This window comes from Pseudophryne corroboree, chromosome 5 (genome assembly GCF_028390025.1).
Source record: "Pseudophryne corroboree isolate aPseCor3 chromosome 5, aPseCor3.hap2, whole genome shotgun sequence".
NCBI lineage: Eukaryota > Metazoa > Chordata > Amphibia > Anura > Myobatrachidae > Pseudophryne > Pseudophryne corroboree.
The window spans coordinates 829,693,683-829,716,321 of NC_086448.1; the positions used below are offsets into that span (position 1 = coordinate 829,693,683).

At 46.4% G+C, this 22,639-nt stretch overlaps 1 protein-coding gene across 3 annotated transcripts in view; it reads right to left on the reverse strand.

The window, feature by feature from the left end:
- Positions 1–22,639, reverse strand: part of OBSCN (obscurin, cytoskeletal calmodulin and titin-interacting RhoGEF) — a 370,748-nt gene that overhangs the window by 158,189 nt on the left and 189,920 nt on the right. For all 3 annotated transcript variants that reach the window (XM_063924540.1, XM_063924539.1, XM_063924541.1), the window contains exons 35-42: positions 20,634–20,900; positions 19,607–19,873; positions 15,293–15,562; positions 7,370–7,636; positions 6,814–7,080; positions 5,230–5,502; positions 4,042–4,290; positions 1,304–1,570 (exon numbers count right to left, since the gene is read on the reverse strand). In XM_063924540.1, the coding sequence (XP_063780610.1) occupies positions 1,304–1,570; positions 4,042–4,290; positions 5,230–5,502; positions 6,814–7,080; positions 7,370–7,636; positions 15,293–15,562; positions 19,607–19,873; positions 20,634–20,900 (2,127 nt within the window). The remainder of the gene's footprint in view (positions 1–1,303; positions 1,571–4,041; positions 4,291–5,229; positions 5,503–6,813; positions 7,081–7,369; positions 7,637–15,292; positions 15,563–19,606; positions 19,874–20,633; positions 20,901–22,639) is intronic.

Consider the following 22,639-nt stretch of genomic DNA (forward strand, 5'->3'; position numbering starts at 1 on the left):
GGGGGGGGGGGGGGGGGGGCAGTTGGAAGGCTCCTGTCACTGCTGCTCTGCAGCGGTGAATAGACGCTGTGCGCATACGCACAGCGTCTATTCACTGGAGACAGAGGGAGAGGGAGAGGGGGCATGCAAGCAGCTCACAGAGCGCTGGGCATGCCCCCTCAGTGACGGATTCGGGGAGCGTGGCTCGCAATCGCGGCACTCCTGCGAAGCCACGCCCCTTCCCAAAATCGGGCGCGCCTGCGCCGCACAGGTGTCCCTCTTTCCCTAGCTCAAATGTTGGGAGGTATGCCTGCGGGCCAGTCCAAGCCTGACTAGAAGTATTTACTCTCACTCTATATATACTGTGTGTGTGTACGGTAAAGTCCACACTCCAGACTTGATAAGATCAACGATGGGGTGCTCCACAAAGGCCCATAGGCCAGTATATAGAAATTTGGGTATGCAGGCACTCACCAGTAAATTCCAACAGGTATTTATTAATAACTCACAGAGACATAAAGACACAGTGTGTCGACGTTTCGGTCACTTCCGGTTCCGGTCAGGAACGCATGGCACTTCCGGCTGCGGCCGTGTTTTGTTTGTTTCTGAGACATTTGTGATGTTTTATTTAGTGGTATTAGGATTTGAGTCACATTACAGTATAATCGCCCATATAGGGTATAGGTCCTTGTTAGGATAGTTGTTTATGTGCAGAAATTAGTGCCTTTTGAGGCACTTCCTGTGGCAATTACTGGTTGGGTGTGGCTTGGGCCTGCCTTTGCTATTTAAGGGAAGCCCGTGTGACATATGGTGAATGGTGATGCACTGGACAGTTGTCTTCCTGATGTCCTTGTATGATGTCCTGAAGAAGGTCACGTGATGACCGAAACGTCGACACACCGTCTTTATGTCTGTCAGTTATTAATAAATACCTGTTGGAATTTACTGGTGAGTGCCTGCATACCCAAATTTATATATATATATATATATATATATATATATACTTTATTTATAAAGCAATACTCAAAGTAATACAGCTGAAACAACAAATACTGGATGCAGGGAGGCTCTACAGTAACACTGGGAAATGCATTAAATAGATGCAGTTTGCATGTAGAAGCTAGTCTATGAATAATATGTATTTCTTTGGCTACTTGTTCTTGTATTATAGGAAATAGTTTGCACAGTGTAAGCCTGCGAGCAGGGCCCTCTCACCTCTATGTCTGTCTGATAACACCCAGTATTGTGCTATCACTTACTTGTAAAGCGCAACAGAATATACAAGCGCTATATAAATAAATGATAATAATAATATTATATTTACCCTTCACAGTTAAGGTTGCGGAAGATGTAAGTTCCCCAGTCTCACAAGTATAAGTTCCGGCATCCTCTTTCTCCACGTTGTGGACCAGTAACTCCACTCTCCGATCTTTCACCCGCATCTCGTACTTATTGCCGTAGCCCAGCGTCTGTCCGTCCTTCTTCCACTGCACCTCGGCTTTCTCGCTGGAGAGCTCACAGAACAGCGTGGCCGTCTCGCCTTCCTCAGCGTCAGTGCTCTGGACTTCCCGCTTAAAGTAGGCTTGAATGGCTAAAATGTAAAATAAAGGTCCACATTATGTAGGGCACGGATCAGACACCCAGAGTTGGGGTTATGGGTTCTTTTTTGATTAGGGCCCTCTCTGTGTGGAGTTTGTATGTACCCATCATGTTTGTATGAGTTACTGCCAGGTTTTCTCTCCCTTTAAAATGACATACTGGGATATATGTAGGCGCTGTATTAATAGTGGTTAAAAAATAATCATACATTGTATGCGGCTTATTGTAATTATCAAGGACACTGTCAAAGTACAGCATTTGTAGGAATGAGAACTTTTCCTCATATATACTGAAAAAGGAACATTACAGATACCAGAGTGGTCACACCTGGAACCTTAATGAGTCTGAACTGATACACGGAATAAAATGGACACATTCACCAAAACTAGGAACACGATATTGTATGTGTGGGTTGGGTATGGAATCTCGGGGGCCAGGATCCCGGCAGTCAGACTACATCCCGTATGTGGGTTTGTATAAAAATCTCCGACTACCTCCTAGGAAGGGCTTATGCTTAAACCAATTGCTAGAGCTGATCGTACACGATTGTACAAGAGAGTATCTTAGTAAATCAACTGAATGGTTTGAGATCCATCGGGGCACTAAACCAGGAGCGTTTCTTGGTGCGGGCAAGTAGTGCCTGTGCACGGGGCGCTGTGGCCTGGGGGCGCGGCCGCAGGCACCGCCGCCTGCCCGCACACGTTCCCCGGCTGCAGCAGACGCCGTGGGCTGGGGGCAAAGCAACAGGGGGCACAACTACTGGGGGCAAAGTAACAGGGGGCACAGCAACAGAGGGCACAACTGCTGGGGGCAAGGCAACAGAGGGCACAACTACTGGGGGTAAATCAATAGGGGGCACAGCGACAGGGGGCACAACTACTGGGGGCAAAGCAACAGAGGCACAGCAACAGAGGGCACAACTGCTGGGGGCAAAGCAGCAGGGGGCACAACTACTGGGGCAAATCTACAGGGGGCATAGCTACAGGGGGCACAACTACTGGGGGCACAGCGACAGGGGGCACAACAAAGGCACAGCAACAGAGGGCACAACTACTGGGGGCAAAGCAACAGAGGGCACAACTACTGGGGCAAATCTACTGGGGGCATAGCTACAGGGGGCACAACTACTGGGGGCAAAGCAACAGGGGGCACAGCGATGGGGCACAACTACTGGGGGAATAGCTATAGGGGGCACAACTACTGGGACAAATCTACTGGGGGCATAGCTACTAGGGGCACAGTCACAGGGGCAAATCTACTGGGGGCAAATCAACTGGGGGCAAAACTACTTGGGGCATATCTGGGGGCACAGCTACTGAGGGCATAACTGTGACCATGCCCCTCCCCTATGAAGCCACGCCCCTATTTTGCCATGCGCCTCTGGCGCGCACTAACTGCTTTGCCTTGGGGGCGGGGGGCGCCAGTGGAAACTTTCGCACTGGGCGCCACAAGGTGTAGAACTGGCCCTGCACTAAACATCTCATCCCCTACATCAAAAACTCCCAATACAATAATACCCGCTAAGGAAATGAGTGCAAATATACCTTTATATAACTGACATGGCCTATTTACAAAACCTATCCAAAATTAGGAATCTCAATGTTCAAAGCTCTGCTTTTATTACTTATCTCTAAAGATAGACAGATTTCACACATTTGCAACATAGAACATACAGTACAGTAAAACCCCAAAAAGTTTTTTTGCTAAATGGCTCATACCAGACACATGAATAAAAGCCGTTAGAATTGGACAGAGAGCCGAGGGTGTAGGTAGGGTGTTATTGTTGGATGGTAACATTGAAAGAGATGAAAAGATCTGTGATGTAGGATTAGTTAAGCGATTTAGGTTCTTCTTTTTGCAGGAATCAAAACAACACACCATATACTTGTACGTTACAGAAGAATAATGAAAGAACTGTGAGTGCTGCCATTTCTGGAACAAAAGCGTAAACTTGATGTGCTGCAACTTCCACTAAAGATTAGCCTCAAACCAGACAGGAACCATTAGACGTGTTGACAAAAACTTTAAGACATCCACTCCGGTTCATTAAGAAAATAGATTGTATATTCTTCACTTTAAAATGACACAAAAGTATCATGTTTCCCTCTCCAAAGACTCAGCCTAAGTCAATAGTTGATTGAAGAGTGAATTTTCTCCTAGATTTTATTCTAGGTGAAGGATGATGAATTACATTTATAAAATAATGTAAAAGAATGTTTTAGTTTCTGTTTTATTTATCCTTTGTGTAGCTCCAGACATGGCAAAATCAGGGGTAAGGTTTGATACAGCATTTGTGGAACCGTAATGGGGTCTCCCATATCCCACATAATGTAATCTTGATACATTATAAGTATTAGTTATGATAATAGAATTGTTTCATGCAAAATGAAGTTGCAATTATCTGTTGAGTTTCCACAGAAGTTTTTAATGAGTTATATTTTTAGCGAACCAACACTTCCTTACCCTTAACATCAAGAACTGTCCTAGCTTTCACTGTTCCATATTCGCAGAGATATGTGCCGCTGTCTTTATCATTCGTGTCACGTATAACCAACTCAGTCTCACATCCAGACCTAGTGATCTGATACTTGGATGAATTTCTAAGGACTTTGTCATCTTTGTACCAGGTTACTGGCTCATTTGGTTTTGAGGTTTTTACAGTAAGTGTTGCACTTTCCCCCTGTGATACTTCCAAATTGATGACAGGTTTCTCTATAATAACACAAAATCAGAGTGTTTCAGCAAAATAATGCTCCATTTTTAATATTATCTCCAGATTTTTTTTTAAGAGAAGAACCAAATCCATAGTTGTCGAGGGCATACACTGAAACTGGAAGGGGGGGGGGGGGGGGGGGGGTTCAGGGGAAATTTAAGGAAAAATTACTTCACAGAAAGGGTAGTGGATAAGTGGAATAGTCTCCCATCAGAGGTGGTAGAGGCTAAGACTGTAGAGCAATTTAAACATGCTTGGGATAGGCATATGAATATCCTTACAAAGAATTAAGGTTCAAAAAGGGTTGAGATTACCTAAAGGATAAAAAAAAAGGAGCAGACTAGATGGGCCAAGTGGTTCTTATCTGCCGTCAAATTCTATGTTTCTATGTTTCAAATTCTATAGTTTAGGCTGTGGCCCAATACTAAAGTGCAAAAAAAGGACTGTATCCAAATTGTAATATGCATATTCATAAGAAACGTAAATGATAACACCTGCTACTTATTTAAACTCTGAGAAGTGATAGCACTGTGTTCAGCTTCATAAAAATAAAAAAATTGCTCATAAATTTGCCGAACCAAAATTTTGCAAGGAACCCTCAGGGTTTAAACGTTCAACGGCTCTAGTTATTTTAGTAGTAAAATCAAAGTTACAGTTTTTGTTGTTTGATAGATGCTATTCGCCTGGAATAAGAAAGTTAACGTGTACAATGACTTGCATCAGCTGAAATTAAGGGGATTATTTATGACACAAGTACCGAAAGCCATGCTTGATAAATAGGCTGATGGCAAAGAGAAAGAGACTTATCACTGTAGCAAAGTACTACTTGGTCGACAACAGGACTCTTCGCCCTTTCAAAAATTGGCTCCCTAGACTTTTTAACTGCTCTCATCTATTATCATTCCAGTCTAGAAACGCCATCACGGACACATTGTTACCTTTCACTAATAGTTTTGCAGATGTTTTCTGATCTCCGGCTTCAAAGGTGACTGTCCCAGAATCCTTGACACCTAGTTTCTTGAGAGCCAACGTGTGATATCCACCCGGGAGTGTCTGTATCTCATTTACGTCATTTGTCTCTAATGGCGTTTTATCCAGGAACCACTGCACACTGCTGTGGTGCGCCGGGGAGATCCTACATTTAAAAGTGGCAAATTCCCCTTCAAAAACTTCAACATCTTCAAGATCTTCAACTAGAAGAACTTTGCGGCCTAAAATGAACACAGACAGTTGAGAAACCTAGATCCAGATGGGTTGAACTGAACGGTGGATGGTTCGAGACAAGTTGCCTGTTCTTCACCAAAGCTTGTCATGAGATTATTGCCAGGTCCAGACATTACCGGTTGGGTTCAGATGACAAAAACACACCACACACTATACAACATGTAGACTAGTACAGACAACAATGTTTTACACATAATAACAGAGCTCTTATTCTACATAGATAATACAGATCTGTAATTAGATTAAACTGAACCCTGAGCATAGCTCAAAACATAGAACCCCCCCCCTCCCCCATTCACAGAGCTTTTTCATCTCCTTCCCTTTGAACTTAAATTTAATTATAATGCACGAAAAACCTCTTCACCCTAAGTATAATACTATACACAGCAAGCTCTTATTTGGAATAGCAGCTAGAATCTCTTTCTAAGTTTATACAGGAGGATCCTCACTACAAACGCGTTTCGTCAGAGATGCATCAAATCTTCTAAAAAAGGGCAAGTGGAGAAGTTGCAACAAATCAACTTTTAGCTATCATTTATCACATACAGTCTATAAATTATGAGAGGAAGAAGCTTATTGGTTGTTACAACTCCTCTCATTAGATGGTTTGTTGTAAATGTATCCCTTCACATATCTTCCAACCGTCCTGCATTCAGCGGGGCAGTCCCATTTTACTGGGACTGTCCCACGGTGGGTGTGTGTGTGTGTGTGTGTGGGGGTGTAAGTAGCAGGAGGCTGGTTTTCAAGAGGCTCTGATCCCTTTTGGTTGTGCACGCAAGGTTCAAAAGGTTGACGTGGAAATCGTCAACACAAAAAATGTTGTCACCATTTTTGTTTTTTTGCATATTTGGGATCAGTGTTGATACATTTTTTCATCTGGGACGACCATTTGTAGAGACGTGTCCCCTCATGGGCTCACTTTTCTCACCACGTTTTGGGCATGGTGTCTTGCTTCGCTTGAAACTATAGGTTATGTTTTGTGACATGGATAGTCAAGGATGGAAAAATACATGAAAAAAACAAAAAACATGTCAACCATTGCCATATCGACCATTTGTACCTGTCGACTTTTTCCAGTGTCAGCCTTTCTTAGGTCAACCTTTTGTCCATGTCAGCCTAATGCATGTTGACGATATGGTGTTGACCTATTTACTGTCGACCTAGACACTGCAGATCTATAGTCCAGATCCCCGGAGGTCTGTAGTTCCCCAACATTTGGAATGCTGCAAGTTGCCTAAGCCTGACCGACATGCATGGGTAATGGGGTGGAGTTGGTTCTCAGTACAATATAACCCTACCTTTCACAGTGAGAGAGGCCTTGGTCTGCGCATCTCCAATGTCACATATGTAAATATCGCTGTCGCTCTTCTCTAAATCGTTCACCGTCAGGCTCAGGACATTGCCTTTTTGTCCGAGTTTGTATTTCTTAGACGACTTGAGCTCCGAGATTCCTTTCCTCCACTTCACAGCGGGAGCGCCCCTCTCAGTCTCGCAGGAGAACATAGCTGTCTCCCCTTCCTCAGATTTGACATCACTAAGCTCTTTGGTGAACCTGTTGGGTTTTTCTGTGAAATAAAACGATCACACATAAAAAACAAATACAGACAGGTGTGCAAGGGTCTCTTCATTTACGTGTTTCATCTTCAATTGTCCCTCAGATACTTTCAACCTCAACTGCTCCAATTTCTAATGCTGGCGAAATGCAGCAAGACAGGAAGTATCACATGGAACCATGAGTTGGTTAAAACAACAAAATAACAAAGTTACAAATTTTTCAAATGAAATACTGTATCTGCCACAGGAAGTGAGACACGTTGGGTTTACTACTTCTGCTTCACAACAGTCTACACCCACCTGAGATTTGAACTGTAGCTTTGGTTTTGGAGATGCTGGTTTCACATATATACTCTCCTGAGTCTTTGGACGAGGCTTCATGGATTATCAACCAGGTCTCCGTTCCTTCCTGGAAGATTTCATATTCCTGGCTCCTCTTCAACACTTTGCCATCCTTGGACCACTTGACGTTTGTATCTTCTTTGGATATCTCACATTTCAACACAATGTCTTCTCCTGAGATGGCCGTTTTGTCTTCTAGGGGCTTTGTGATAACAGCAGGCTTTTCTGAAAAACACAATTGTCGCCAGTCTTGATGATGTGTCTTCTGGAACTCTACAGGAGCACTTGTTGCCTGAACTGGTATAGCTAAATTCTGTATTACAGTAGGAGCATCCTGGTCCCTGCCAGGCTTCCTAATGAGAGGAGGTCGCTGAAAGGAGGTTGGTTTATAATAGGTAGTAGCAAAGAAACCAATAAACTGAAAATGTGTGACTGACATAGTAAAATAGAAAGGGTCAATATAGGTGCACAAAGAGTAGCCCCCTGCAATACTGACCAGTAACCTCCTGCTTCTTAAAAGTAAATGAAAAACAAGTGCTCACTGTAAATCTTTCACAAAAAATAAGAATTTACTTACCGATAATTCTATTTCTCATAGTCCGTAGTGGATGCTGGGACTTCCGTAAGGACCATGCGGAATAGCGGCTCCGCAGGAGACTGGGCACAAAAGTAAAAGCTTTAGACTAGCTGGTGTGCACTGGCTCCTCCCCCTATGACCCTCCTCCAAGCCTCAGTTAGGATACTGTGCCCGGACGAGCGTACATAATAAGGAAGGATTTTGAATCCCGGGTAAGACTCATACCAGCCACACCAATCACACTGTACAACCTGTGATCTGAACCCAGTTAACAGTATGATAAACGTAGGAGCCTCTGAAAAGATGGCTCACAACAATAAACAACCCGATTTTTTTGTAACAATAACTATATACAAGTATTGCAGACAATCCGCACTTGGGATGGGCGCCCAGCATCCACTACGGACTATGAGAAATAGAATTATCGGTAAGTAAATTCTTATTTTCTCTGACGTCCTAGTGGATGCTGGGACTTCCGTAAGGACCATGGGGATTATACCAAAGCTCCCAAACGGGCGGGAGAGTGCGGATGACTCTGCAGCACCGAATGAGAGAACTCCAGGTCCTCCTCAGCCAGGGTATCGAATTTGTAAAATTTTGCAAACGTGTTTGCCCCTGACCAAGTAGCTGCTCGGCAAAGTTGTAAAGCCGAGACCCCTCGGGCAGCCGCCCAAGATGAGCCCACTTTCCTTGTGGAATGGGCATTTACAGATTTTGGCTGTGGCAGTCCTGCCACAGAATGTGCAAGCTGAATTGTACTACAAATCCAACGAGCAATCGTCTGCTTAGAAGCAGGAGCACCCAGCTTGTTGGGTGCATACAGGATAAACAGCGAGTCAGATTTTCTGACTCCAGCCGTCCTGGAAACATATATGCCCTGACTACGTCCAACAACTTGGAGTCCTCCAATTCCCTAGTAGCCGCAGGCACCACAATAGGTTGGTTCATGTGAAACGCTGAAACCACCTTAGGGAGAAATTGAGGACGAGTCCTCAATTCTGCCCTGTCTGAATGAAAAATTAGGTAAGGGCTTTCATATGACAAAGCCGCCAATTCTGAGACACGCCTGGCTGACGCCAGAGCTAACAGCATGACCACCTTCCATGTGAGATATTTTAATTCCACAGTGGTGAGTGGTTCAAACCAATGTGATTTTAGGAACCCTAAAACTACATTGAGATCCCAAGGTGCCACTGGTGGCACAAAAGGAGGCTGTATATGCAGTACCCCCTTGACAAACGTCTGAACTTCAGGCACTGAAGCCAGTTCTTTCTGGAAGAAGATCGACAGGGCCGAAATTTGAACCTTAATGGATCCTAATTTTAGGCCCATAGACAGTCCTACTTGCAGGAAATGCAGGAAACGACCCAGTTGAAATTCCTCTGTGGGGGCCTTCTTGGCCTCACACCACGCAACATATTTTCGCCAAATGCGGTGATAATGTTTCGCGGTTACATCCTTCCTGGCTTTGATCAGGGTAGGGATGACTTCATCTGGAATGCCTTTTTCCATCAGGATCCGGCGTTCAACCGCCATGCCGTCAAACGCAGCCGCGGTAAGTCTTGGAACAGACAAGGTCCCTGCTGGAGCAGGTCCTTTCTTAGAGGTAGAGGCCACGGGTCCTCCGTGAGCATCTCTTGCAGTTCCGGGTACCAAGTTCTTCTTGGCCAATCCGGAGCCACGAGTATAGTTCTTACTCCTCTCCTTCTTATGATTCTCAGTACTTTGGGTATGAGAGGCAGAGGAGGGAACACATACACCGACTGGTACACCCACGGTGTTACCAGAGCGTCCACCGCTATTGCCTGAGGGTCCCTTGACCTGGCGCAATATCTGTCCAGTTTTTTGTTGAGACGGGACGCCATCATGTCCACCTTTGGTTTTTCCCAACGGTTTACAATCACTTGAAAGACTTCTGGGTGAAGTCCCCACTCCCCCGGGTGGAGGTCGTGTCTGCTGAGGAAGTCTGCTTCCCAGTTGTCCACTCCCGGAATGAACACTGCTGACAGTGCCACCACATGATTTTCCGCCCAGCGAAGAATCCTTGCAGCTTCTGCCATTGCCCTCCTGCTTCTTGTGCCGCCCTGTCTGTTGACGTGGGCGACTGCCGTGATGTTGTCCGATTGGATCAATACCGACTGACCCTGAAGCAGAGGCCTTGCTTGACTTAGGGCATTGTAAATGGCCCTTAGTTCCAGGATATTTATGTGAAGAGACGTTTCCATGCTTGACCACAAGCCCTGGAAATTTCTTCCCTGTGTGACTGCTCCCCAGCCTCTCAGGCTGGCATCGGTGGTCACCAGCATCCAATCCTGAATGCCGAATCTGCGGCCCTCTAGAAGATGAGCACTCTGTAACCACCACAGGAGAGACACCCTTGTCCTTGGAGATAGGGTTATCCGCTGATGCATCTGAAGATGCGATCCGGACCATTTGTCCAGCAGATCCCACTGAAAAGTTCTTGCATGGAATCTTCCGAATGGAATCGCTTCGTAAGAAGCCACCATTTTTCCCAGGACTCTCGTGCATTGATGCACAGACACTTGGCCTGGTTTTAGGAGTTTCCTGACTAGCTCGGATAACTCCCTGGCCTTCTCCTCCGGGAGAAACACCTTTTTCTGGACTGTGTCCAGAATCATCCCCAGGAACAGTAGACGTGTTGTTGGAATCAGCTGTGATTTTGGGATATTTAGGATCCACCCGTGCTGACGTAGCACTACCTGAGATAGTGCTACTCCGACCTCTAACTGTTCCCTGGACCTTGCCCTTATCAGGAGATCGTCCAAGTAAGGGATAATTAAGACGCCTTTTCTTCGAAGAAGAATCATCATTTCGGCCATTACCTTGGTAAAGACCCGTGGTGCCGTGGACAATCCAAACGGCAGCGTCTGAAACTGATAATGACAGTTTTGTACCACAAACCTGAGGTACCCTTGGTGAGAAGGGTAGATTGGGACATGGAGATAAGCATCTTTGATGTCTAGAGATACCATATAGTCCCCTTCTTCCAGGTTCGCTATCACTGCTCTGAGTGACTCCATCTTGAATTTGAACCTTTTTATGTAAGCGTTCAAGGATTTTAGATTTAAAATTGGTCTCACCGAGCCGTCCGGCTTCGGTACCACAAACAGCGTGGAATAATACCCCTTTCCCTGTTGTAGGAGGGGTACCTTGATTATCACCTGCTGGGAATACAGCTTGTGAATAGCGTCCACTACCGCCTCCCTGTCGGAGGGAGACGTTGGTAGAGCAGACTTCAGGAACCGGCGAGGGGGAGACGTCTCGAATTCCAATTTGTACCCCTGTGATACTACCTGCAGGATCCAGGGGTCCACTTGCGAGTGAGCCCACTGCGCGCTGAAATTCTTGAGACGGACCCCCACCGTGCCTGAGTCCGCTTGTAGAGCCCCAGCGTCATGCTGAAGACTTGGCAGAAGCGGGGGAGGGCTTCTGTTCCTGGGAAGAGGCTGCCTGGTGCAGTCTTTTTCCCCTTCCTCTGCCCCGGGGCAGAAATGAGTGGCCTTTTGCCCGCTTGCCCTTATGGGGACGAAAGGACTGAGTTTGAAAAGACGGTGTCTTTTTCTGCTGAGAGGTGACCTGGGGTAAAAAGGTGGATTTTCCAGCCGTTGCCGTGGCCACCAGGTCCGATAGACCGACCCCAAATAACTCCTCCCCCCTAGGAGGTGTTTCCCAACGTGCCCTAACCTCTGGCGGGAAAGGGTATAGTGCCAATAATTTATTAGAAATCAGCAGTTTTTTATCGGGGGAAAGCCACGCTTTATCACACACCTCATTTAATTCATCTGATTCAGGAAAAACTACTGGTAGTTTTTTCACACCCCACATAATACCCTTTTTTGTGGTACTTGTAGTGTCAGAAATATTCAATGCCTCCTTCATTGCCGTGATCATGTAACGTGTGGCCCTACTGGACATTACGTTTGTCTCCTCACCGTCGACACTGGATTCAGTATCCGTGTCTGGGTCTGTGTCGACCATCTGAGGTAACGGGCGTTTTAGCGCCCCTGACGGTGTCTGAGACGCCTGAACAGGCACTAATTGATTTGCCGGCTGTCTCATGTCGTCAACAGTTTTTTGCAAAGTGCTGACATTGTCACGTAATTCTTTAAATACGACCATCCAGTCAGGTGTCGACTCCCTAGGGGGTGACATCACTAACACAGGCAATTGCTCTGCTTCCACATCATTTTCCTCCTCATACATGTCGACACAATCGTACCGACACCCAGCACACACACAGGGAATGCTCTGAAAGAGGACAGGACCCCACGAGCCCTTTGGGGAGACAGAGGGAGAGTTTGCCAGCACACACCAGAGCGCTATATATATACAGGGATAACCTTATGTAAGTGTTTCTCCCTTTATAGCTGCTGTTTTATATTAGCTGCCAATAGTGACCCCCCTCTCTTGTTTTACCCTGATTCTTGTAGCAGGACTGCAGGGGAGAGTCAGGGAGCCGTCCTTCCAGCGGAGCTGTGAAAGAAAATGGCGCTTGTGTGCTGAGGAGAAAGGCTCCGCCCCCTTCACGGCGGCCTTTTCTCACGCTTTTTTTAGGAAAACTGGCAGGGGTTAAATGCATCCATATAGCCCAGGAGCTATATGTGACGCATTTCTTTAGCCATATAAGGTTTTTATAGTGTTTTATTGCGTCTCAGGGCGCTCCCCCCCAGCGCCCTGCACCCTCAGTGACCGGAGTGTGAAGTGTGCTGAGAGCAATGGCGCACAGCTGCAGTGCTGTGCGCTACCTTATCTGAAGACAGGAACGTCTTCTGCCGCCGATTTCTTCTGGCTCTGTAAGGGGGCCGGCGGCGCGGCTCCGGGACCCATCCAGGCTGAACCTGTGATCGTCCCTCTGGAGCTAATGTCCAGTAGCCAAGAAGCCCAATCCACTCTGCATGCAGGTGAGTTCGCTTCTTCTCCCCTTAGTCCCACGATGCAGTGAGCCTGTTGCCAGCAGGTCTCACTGAAAATAAAAAACCTATTTAAACTTTTACTCTAAGCAGCTCAGGAGAGCTACCTAGCATGCACCCTTCTCGGCCGGGCACAAAAATCTAACTAACTGAGGCTTGGAGGAGGGTCATAGGGGGAGGAGCCAGTGCACACCAGCTAGTCTAAAGCTTTTACTTTTGTGCCCAGTCTCCTGCGGAGCCGCTATTCCCCATGGTCCTTACGGAAGTCCCAGCATCCACTAGGACGTCAGAGAAATATTACAATACAAAACATTAATGTTACTATGAGTAAGTCCTAGTCTATAATGAAACGCATCAGAAATCATCACTTTGAAAGCTGCTCTTGTATTTTTTTATCATTATGCCAGACTTTTATTACAGGTCCATTCCTGGCCCTTGAGAATATCAAGTTCTTGCAGCCTATTATGAAAGGCTGAAAATGAAGTTCATAGAGTTACATTCCAAGAAACACAAAGAAATAATCTATCTCAAACGCTTTAACGAGCACAGCTGTAAAATCAAAGCAGCTAATCAGCTATTCAGCAGGCAACATACATATAAGAGGAAAAAGTGCTTTGAAATGCTTACAGGGCCGTTAATAAATATCAATTCTGACCGCAAATGTCTCTGCTTCAATATCCTTATTTCTATGACATAAAGGGTATTATATCAAGGTTTAAAGTTCTAGATTGTATATTCGCTGTAAGCATTTCAAAGCACTTTTTCCTCTCATAGAGTTACATTGTCACAGATTTTTTAATTGATATTGTGGCAATAAACAAAGGTGTTTATTATGACCCCAATTCTTTTAATTGACTCATCATTTATGTTTCCAGTTGTGGTCAGTTGTGAAAAGTTACATTTTTGTGTATTTTTATTATTACAATAAGTCATTATATATTTTATATTTATATATTGTCAAACTAGGTGAGTACACACTAGGCCACATGCTCTATGAGCAACGTTGCCTAGTGTCTCCCCCTCCCGGGCCGGGCGGTCGGAAGCTGGGCGTACACACTGAGCTATATGATGACCATAGCGCTCAGTGACGTCACGCAGCTGCCGGGCCATGCATGCAGCTCTTGGACGACAGTCCAAATTGATCTGCATGTACGGCCGACAGCGAGGGTCATTAAAGACCCGCGGAGCCGCGCATTGCTCGGCGGCAGCACACAGACACTTGCTGAGAAAGTGAACGACGTCGCTCAGGAAGGGTGAAAATGAGTGACGTCGCTCATTTTCTCCGAGAGTATGTATGCACCTTTACTTCTCAGATACAGAAATTAAATATTGATGGGTCTTTCTGAACAGTAGATTGTCTCACAGTAAGAATGTCACTATAGGTGCCGGGGATTAGAGTGCCTGGTACAGACAGTCTGTCATGTTTTATCAATTTGCACTTTCACTTATCTCTGCAAATGACATGTTATATGAATCATGCTGCGTGTTTTATACTAATACTTGTTAAATATGGTTCTAGTGCCACCTAGGGAGTAACATCATTTTCTTTTCGATTCATTTTGTCTGTATGACTTCAAGATATGGATGTGGTTATTGTCAATAAAATAGCATTTTGTGACGAAGTTCTGTCAGAATAAGGATAAGACTATTAGCTGTGTGTGTGCTTCCATATGCTCTACAGTACCAGGTGTGAATGAATGGTTAAATTCCATTACCAATCTCTTTGTCAAATCACGGTTATCCTGTCCCTATAAAAGACTTTATGATAACAGTAATAAATGTATATTTATTTATTAATTTACTATCTTTTAAATAATATACTCAATCATTTTTTTTAAAGAGGATTTCCATCTCCGTTAATGGCTGCTGAAGGTAATACTCCCTTAGGAATAACTTTGTTCCTGTTCACCGCTGCTAGGTTCATTGTTCTGGTTTCCAGAGTATGAGTCAAAGCAGAACAATTTGGTACTGAAGCTGTGAAACAAGTGGCAGCCAGCACAAAATAATTCCAGTCTGCAATACTGTGCGGTTAGATCAGGCTCGCCCGGATCACCCCAATGTTGTAGAACGGAGCCTGTAGAATAAAATCCTCTCTTTTTGCAGCAAAACTGCTTCAGTGTCCTACAGTATTTATCGCCAACCCTGGTGCGCTCAGTGGTAGTGTCTGTAGTGTGACATATTTCATTTACTGCTAATTTAATTACTGTAGATGCATTTCTTTGAAGTTGTTTTGTTGGGTTCGTTGCGTCTCCTGAATGTTGAATATTATTTGTCTTTGCACCTCCCCTACCTTAGAACTCAGAGGTGACGAGCATTTAGCTCATTCATTTGTGTTTAGATTTGAATTAGTAGTCTCTACATGGAACGTCTTACCTTTCACAACCAAGGAGGCCTTAGACGTCAGGTTGCGGGCTGTGAAGATCACCTCCCCGTCGTCACCGGCCTTCACTTCCTTAATCCTAAGCAAGTACTTCCGCCCCTTGTTGGACACCTCAAACCTCTGGTCATTCTCTACTTCCAGTCCATTCAGCGTCCATGAGCATTCGTCGATGCTCTCGTGGGAGAGGACACATTCAAACGTGCAGCTCTCGCCTTCCTTGGCCTCAGTGCTCTTCAGACGTTTAGTGATCCCGATATTGAGCTCTGCAGGATAAATAGCAAAGAATGTGATGCAGGTGTACAGCAGGTCTGTGCGCCACCTACAGCGGCACAGGTTCTGTTTTAGAGTTGCATGACGTAAAGATGCAACTTTGAGTAGAACCAACACTGGTTCTGAAGACAACTCGTGTCCGTATTTTTTAGAGTTGCATGAATCTTTCACTTTTGACCGATCGCATTTAGGTGGTCATTCCGAGTTGTTCGCTCGTTGCCGTTTTTCGCAACGGAGCGATTAGGTAGAAAATGCGCATGCGCTTAGTTATTTAACAAAAAACTAGAAAAGTAGATTTACACAAGCTCGAGCGACGTTTTTTCAACGCTCGAGTGATCGTATTAACACACTACGAGTGATCGTAGTGTGATTGACAGGAAGTGGGTGTTTCTGGGTGGAAACTGGCCGTTTTCAGGGAGTGTGCTAAAAAACGCAGGCGTGCCAGGTAAAAACGCGGGAGTGTCTGGAGAAACGGGGAAGTGGCTGGCCGAACGCAGGGCGTGTTTGTGACGTCAAACCAGGAACTAAACGGACTGAGGTGATCGCAATCTAGGAGTAGGTCTGGAGCTACTCAGAAACTACACGGAATTATTTAGTAGCAATTCTGCTAATCTTTCGTTCGCTATTCTGCTAAGCTAAGATACACTCCCAGAGGGCGGCGGCCTAGCGTGTGCAATGCTGCTAAAAGCAGCTAGCGAGCGAATAACTCGGAATGACCACCTTAGACAAGACGAGTTAGGCCAGGGGTGGGGAACCTCCGGCCCGTGGGCCGTATACGGCCCGCGAAGCCGTTTGGTCCGGCCCACCAGCTTGTGTCAGTGAGACACGCTGCCGCTCAGTCCGGCGGCAGCGTGTCTCAGCTGTCAGAACAGGGAGGAGAGCGCGGCTGTCGGGTGGGAGCGGCGGCGTGTAGTACTTCAAACCAGCCGTCGGTCCGTGAGCCAATCAGAGCTCGCGGACCGGCAGCCAATCAGGAGCCGCGGCTGCCGGTCCGCGAGCCCTGATTGGCTCTCGAACCGGCGGCTGGTTTGAAGTACTACACGCCGCCGCTCCCACCCGACAGCCGCGCTCTCCTCCGTGTCCCACGGTAAGCAGCACGGAGGGGAGAGGGGAGGGCATCTGTATACCTGGCACTGTGGGGGCATTTGTATACCTGGCACTGTGGGGGCATCTGTATAACTGGCACTGTGAGGGGCATTTGTATACCTGGCACTGTGGGGGCATCTGTATACCTGGCACTGTGGGGGCATCTGTATACCTGGCACTGTGGGGACATCTGTATACCTGGCACTGTGAGGGGCATTTGTATACCTGGCACTGTGGGGGCATCTGTATACCTGGCACTGTGGGGGGCATTTGTATACCTGGCACTGTGGGGGGCATTTGTATACCTGGCACTGTGGGGGCATCTGTATAACTGGCACTGTGAGGGGCATTTGTATACCTGGCACTGTGGGGGCATCTGTATACCTGGCACTGTGGGGACATCTGTATACCTGGTACTGTGGGGGCATCTGTATACCTGGCACTGTGGGGGCATCTGTATACCTGGCACTGTGGGGACATCTGTATACCTGGAACTGTGAGGGGCATTTGTATACCTGGCACTGTGGGGGCATCTGTATACCTGGCACTGTGGGGACATCTGTATACCTGGCACTATGAGGGGCATTTGTATACCTGGCACTGTGAGGGGCATTTGTATACCTGGCACTGTGGGGGCATTTGTATATCTGGCACTGTGGGGACATCTGTATACCTGGCACTGTGAGGGGCATTTGTATACCTGGCACTGTGGGGGCATCTGTATACCTGGCACTGTGGGGACATCTGTATACCTGGCACTATGAGGGGCATTTGTATACCTGGCACTGTGAGGGGCATTTGTATACCTGGCACTGTGGGGGCATTTGTATATCTGGCACTGTGGGGGCAATTGTGGATCTGACACCGCACTATTGGGGGCATATGTGTATCACGTCCCATTTTAACTGGCCACATCCATTTTTTTGGCGCGTGCGCGCCTCCGGCGCGCACACACAGTACCTCTAAGGGGCAGACCTACTGGGGGGCAGGGTAATTTTTTAAGTTGAGAATTTTTGTATGGCCCCCGAAGGATTTTATAAATATCCAAATGGCCCTCGCTAGAAAAAAGGTTCCCCACCCCTGAGTTAGGCCATAGCGTTAAAATGCAAGTGCAGCGCAGTATAGGCATGTAGGTGCAAGTCAAACACGCGTTGCTACCATGAAAATATATTAATATGTTTCACCGGCATAAAGGGAGGGCTAGGTTTGGAAGTGATGATGATGATGATGATGATGATGATGATTGCAATATCTTTGCTCCGGCTCCAGATAAATCTATAGGCCACATTTGTATCTCAAAATGCCTGCAACTCACAATCCAGACATGGAACTGCAAGCGTGCATATGCATCGTCGCATTCAGCTCTGCGTCAGACCCATAACGTGCAATACTGGCGCTGTGTACAGATAGATACTACGTGCTCAGGAATACTGAAGAGCAACATCTACATTACTGTATGTGGTTCTGGATGCGGGTGGGGTGTGGATTCAAAGATCGACAGTGCCTAGATAGGTCGACAGGTTCAAAAGAATGACAGTAAAATTGTTGACATGGATTTAGGTCGACAAGGTCAAAAGGTCGACATGCAAATGGTTGACACAATAACAGGTTGACATATGTTTTCAGGTGTTATTTTAACCCTGATCCTAACCCTAAATCTTTCTCTCCCCCGGTGCCTAACCCTAACTTTCCCCTTCCGCCCCCTAACCCTCCACCAAATACCTAACCTTAGCCTCACCCTACCACAGCCTAACCCTCCACCAAATGCCTAACCCTAAACTCTCACTTCCGCAGCCAGAATGTAGTTAAAATGCCACCGGATGGGACCCAGGTGAGCGAAATACCGACATCGTAAATTACAACAGAGCTCCGCTCCCAGTGTCAAAATACCGACGCACAGAATCCCGATCGTTCTGACAGCAAGCCGCACGTGGGGGGTGTTAGGTTTAGGCACTAGAAGTGGGGTTAGGGTGCAGGGACGGGAAGGTTATGGTTAGGTACCTGGGATGGGGGGTTAGGCACCTTCAAGGGGAGGTTAGGGTTAGGCACCAGACGGGGAGGGTTAGGGTTAGGCAGGGGGGAAGGGATGGTTAGGATAAGGCACCAACAAGGGAGGGTTAGGGTAAGGGGCAGGGGACAGTTAGGGTACTTTCTGGGGGCTGAGGGTATTTTGATGGCGGGGATGCAATTTCTAACTGCCGGCATCCAGTCCATCGGGATATCATACTAAATCCCCGTAACCTAACCCTAACCCTCCTCGAAGTGCCTAACGCTAACTCTAACCCTAGAAATCATGAAAAATCATTAAAAACCATGTGTCGACCTTATTTTGTGTTGATCCTGTCGGTTTAAGTCCATGTTGACCTTTAACTGTCTATTTACTGTCTATCCTTATTCCGGATACCATGTGGGTGTTTGCGCCTCTTTTGTCCCAATGGCCAATACATTTACTCCATTCCCTCTACTTACTGTAGATAGTACCTGGAGCTGGCAGAGGAAAGAAAGCCACGGCAAAGGTTTCTTGTACAATCATTTTCAAATACACATTGGTGCCTGACTGCAGGCTGGGAGCATGGTGCGTGTGTGCCGAGACTACGGAACTCCAGTGACAGTAGCTGATCGTGTTAGCTACAAAGTGGTGATAAATCTGGTCTTGGACGATGATAAATCTTTGTGACACCCAACAATCCAAGAAAGGTCTTTAAATTTACCCCAGTATGGACATCACCATAGGGCAAAAAAATTGCGCCTTTGCAAATGACGTTCAGTAGCATTAAACCTGGATGTATGTCAGCTGGGATGGCCCTGTGACGTCACCAGAGGGGAAAGGTCTCTGTCATGCAGATTATCGACCCACTGTAGATCTCCCCATAGGACCGTCTAGCTACCAGCCTTTAGCAGGAAGGAACATTAGTACCACACAAGACTGAAATGCACGTTTTATAAAGTACCTTGAACTCCGACTTTGGACTTTGCCACATCCGTCCCAATGTCACAGATGTACAGACCCGCGTCGGCCTTGCTCAGATTGTGGATGATGAGAGACACCGTTTTCCCTGCCTGTATCTGCTGATACTTCTCTCTGTTCGGCAGGACCTGGTCGTCCTTCTTCCAGATCGGCGAGACTTTGGGTTTGGAGACTTCGCACTTCAGCGTGATCGTTCCTCGCTCCTCACCCACCGCGTCATCCAAAGATTTCATGAAAACCACCGGCTTTTCTAGAGGAGGCACAGTAACCCACAACTCAGCAGTGGCTTTATGTCTGACATTAAAACAAGTCCAATAGGAGCTTTACTCATATTGGGGAGAAGTACGAATCTGTGGCTGATTCTCCGGCACATGCACAGTATGAAAATATCCCCGAGATCCGTCCGCATTTCCACTTGCAGCCAACTCAGAATCCAGCCCTTTATCTCTGCTGCTTATGTCGGAAATATAGCATGTAATAATACCGGTGCTGCTGGCTCTGATTCGCTCATTACAGCAGGATTGGCGCGCAGAGCTGCCAATCCAATCGCAACCTATCATGCTGATCACTGATAACGGATAACTCCACCTGTACTGAATTAGAGATACGGACACTGATACATAGTTGCCAAGCAGATACAAAGGGCCTGATTCGGAGTCGGTCGAAGCCGTGTCGGCATATTTTGCTCATCTACTACCGGAAAGAAATATATATATGACAACCGGAGAGGAAAATGCGCTATAGATTACTGAACTGAAACCACGTGTTTGTGCAACACCTCTTGCCACATTGTCATCAAAATATTACTAGTGTAAAACATTTATGCTAAAGCACTAATTATGTAACACGTTGCACATCTCTCGCTCACATACTAATGATCTTTTATCTTTACTACGTTTTTAAATGGCCCCATACATTTCTCATGCAGCACAAAAATGTCGCCATCCTGCGTCGTAACTAGAATGTGGGCACTGTGACACACAGAGGATTATATTACGGCGTCCACTTACCTTTAACCTTCAGCGCCGCGCTCAGAGACAGCTTCTGGGTCTTCACAGTCACAGTTCCCGAGTCCTGAGCGGCCACTTGCCTCAGGGTGAGGGTGTGGCTGCCGCCGATCTTCTGAATATCGTTGTAGTTATTGGTGTACAGTAGAGTGTCGTTCAGGAACCACTCAACCTCCTCGTCTTCATGAGACAGCTCACAGGAGAACACGGCGCAGCTTTCCTCATCCACCTCCGCGTCGGCCAGAGGCTTCAGCACTTTCACGTCGCGAGCTGTGGACCAGAGGAGACGTTAGCTTACATTTATTCCGATGGATTTAACAAAGTGCTTTTATCCAGGATAGAGAACCCTATCCCTCCCCCTGGTTCCTAACCCTAACAGTCCCCTCCGGCAGCGTAGCACTAATCCTTCTCCACGTGCCTACTGAAGCTACTGGTGATCTGATGCCACTGGTGATCTGATAAAGTGTCTGACAACTGCGCTGTCTTTGTAAAATTAAGCTGCTCTGTTTAAAGAAAGGATACTGATAAAACATATAACGAGCGCTGTGAAGTGGCTATATAATCTAAAATGTGTATATGCAAGTGGCACCTGTATAGAAAAAAAGATTTCTGGTTATAGTGCGGTATGTTTACAGCTCCTTTATGGAGTGTGTGGATAGAGCTCAGTTCGTTCCAGTTCTCACTCTGCTGGTGAGGCCCTAGCTGTCCCTACCTCATTCAGTCCCGTACTGCAAACAGGAAGATGTTTGTAGTTCCTTATCACTCCGCTGCGTCCAGCGGAGACGGTTCGCTGCTCAGTGGTAGGTCGCGGCTCGATGACTTCACGCTGCGGCTAGGCACGAACACCAGACGCCTGATGTTACTGGTGACCTGATGTTACTGGTGATCTGATGTTACTGGTGATCTGATGTTACTGGTAATCTGATGTTACTGGTGATCTGATATTACTGGTGATCTGATGTTACTGGTAATCTGATGTTACTGGTGATCTGATGTTACTGGTGATCTGATGTTACTGGTGACCTGATGCTACTGGTGATCTGATGTTACTGGTGACCTGATGTTACTGGTGATCTGATGTTACTGGTGACCTGATGCTACTGGTGATCTGATGTTACTGGTGATCTGATGTTACTGGTAATCTGATGTTACTGGTGATCTGATGTTACTGGTGATCTGATGTTACTGGTGACCTGATGCTACTGGTGATCTGATGTTACTGGTGACCTGATGCTACTGGTGATCTGATGTTACTGGTGATCTGATGTTACTGGTGATCTGATGTTACTGGTGATCTGATGTTACTGGTGATCTGATGTTACTGGTGATCTGATATTACTGGTGATCTGATGTTACTGGTGATCTGATGTTACTGGTGATCTGATGTTACTGGTGATCTGATGCTACTGGTGATCTGATGTTACTGGTAATCTGATGTTACTGGTGATCTGATATTACTGGTGATCTGATGCTACTGGTGATCTGATATTACTGGTGATCTGATGCTACTGGTGATCTGATATTACTGGTGATCTGATGCTACTGGTGATCTGATATTACTGGTGATCTGATGCTACTGGTGATCTGATATTACTGGTGACCTGATGTTACTGGTGATCTGATGCTACTGGTGATCTGATGTTACTGGTGATCTGATATTACTGGTGACCTGATGTTACTGGTGATCTGATGCTACTGGTGATCTGATGCTACTGGTGATCTGATGTTACTGGTGATCTGATGTTACTGGTGATCTGATGTTACTGGTGACCTGATGTTACTGGTGATCTGATGCTACTGGTGATCTGATGTTACTGGTGACCTGATGTTACCGGTGATCTGATGTTACCGGTGATCTGATGTTACTGGTGACCTGATGTTACTGGTGATCTGATGTTACTGGTGATCTGATGTTACTGGTGATCTGATGTTACCGGTGACCTGATGTTACCGGTGATCTGATGTTACTGGTGATCTGATGTTACTGGTGATCTGATGTTACTGGTGAT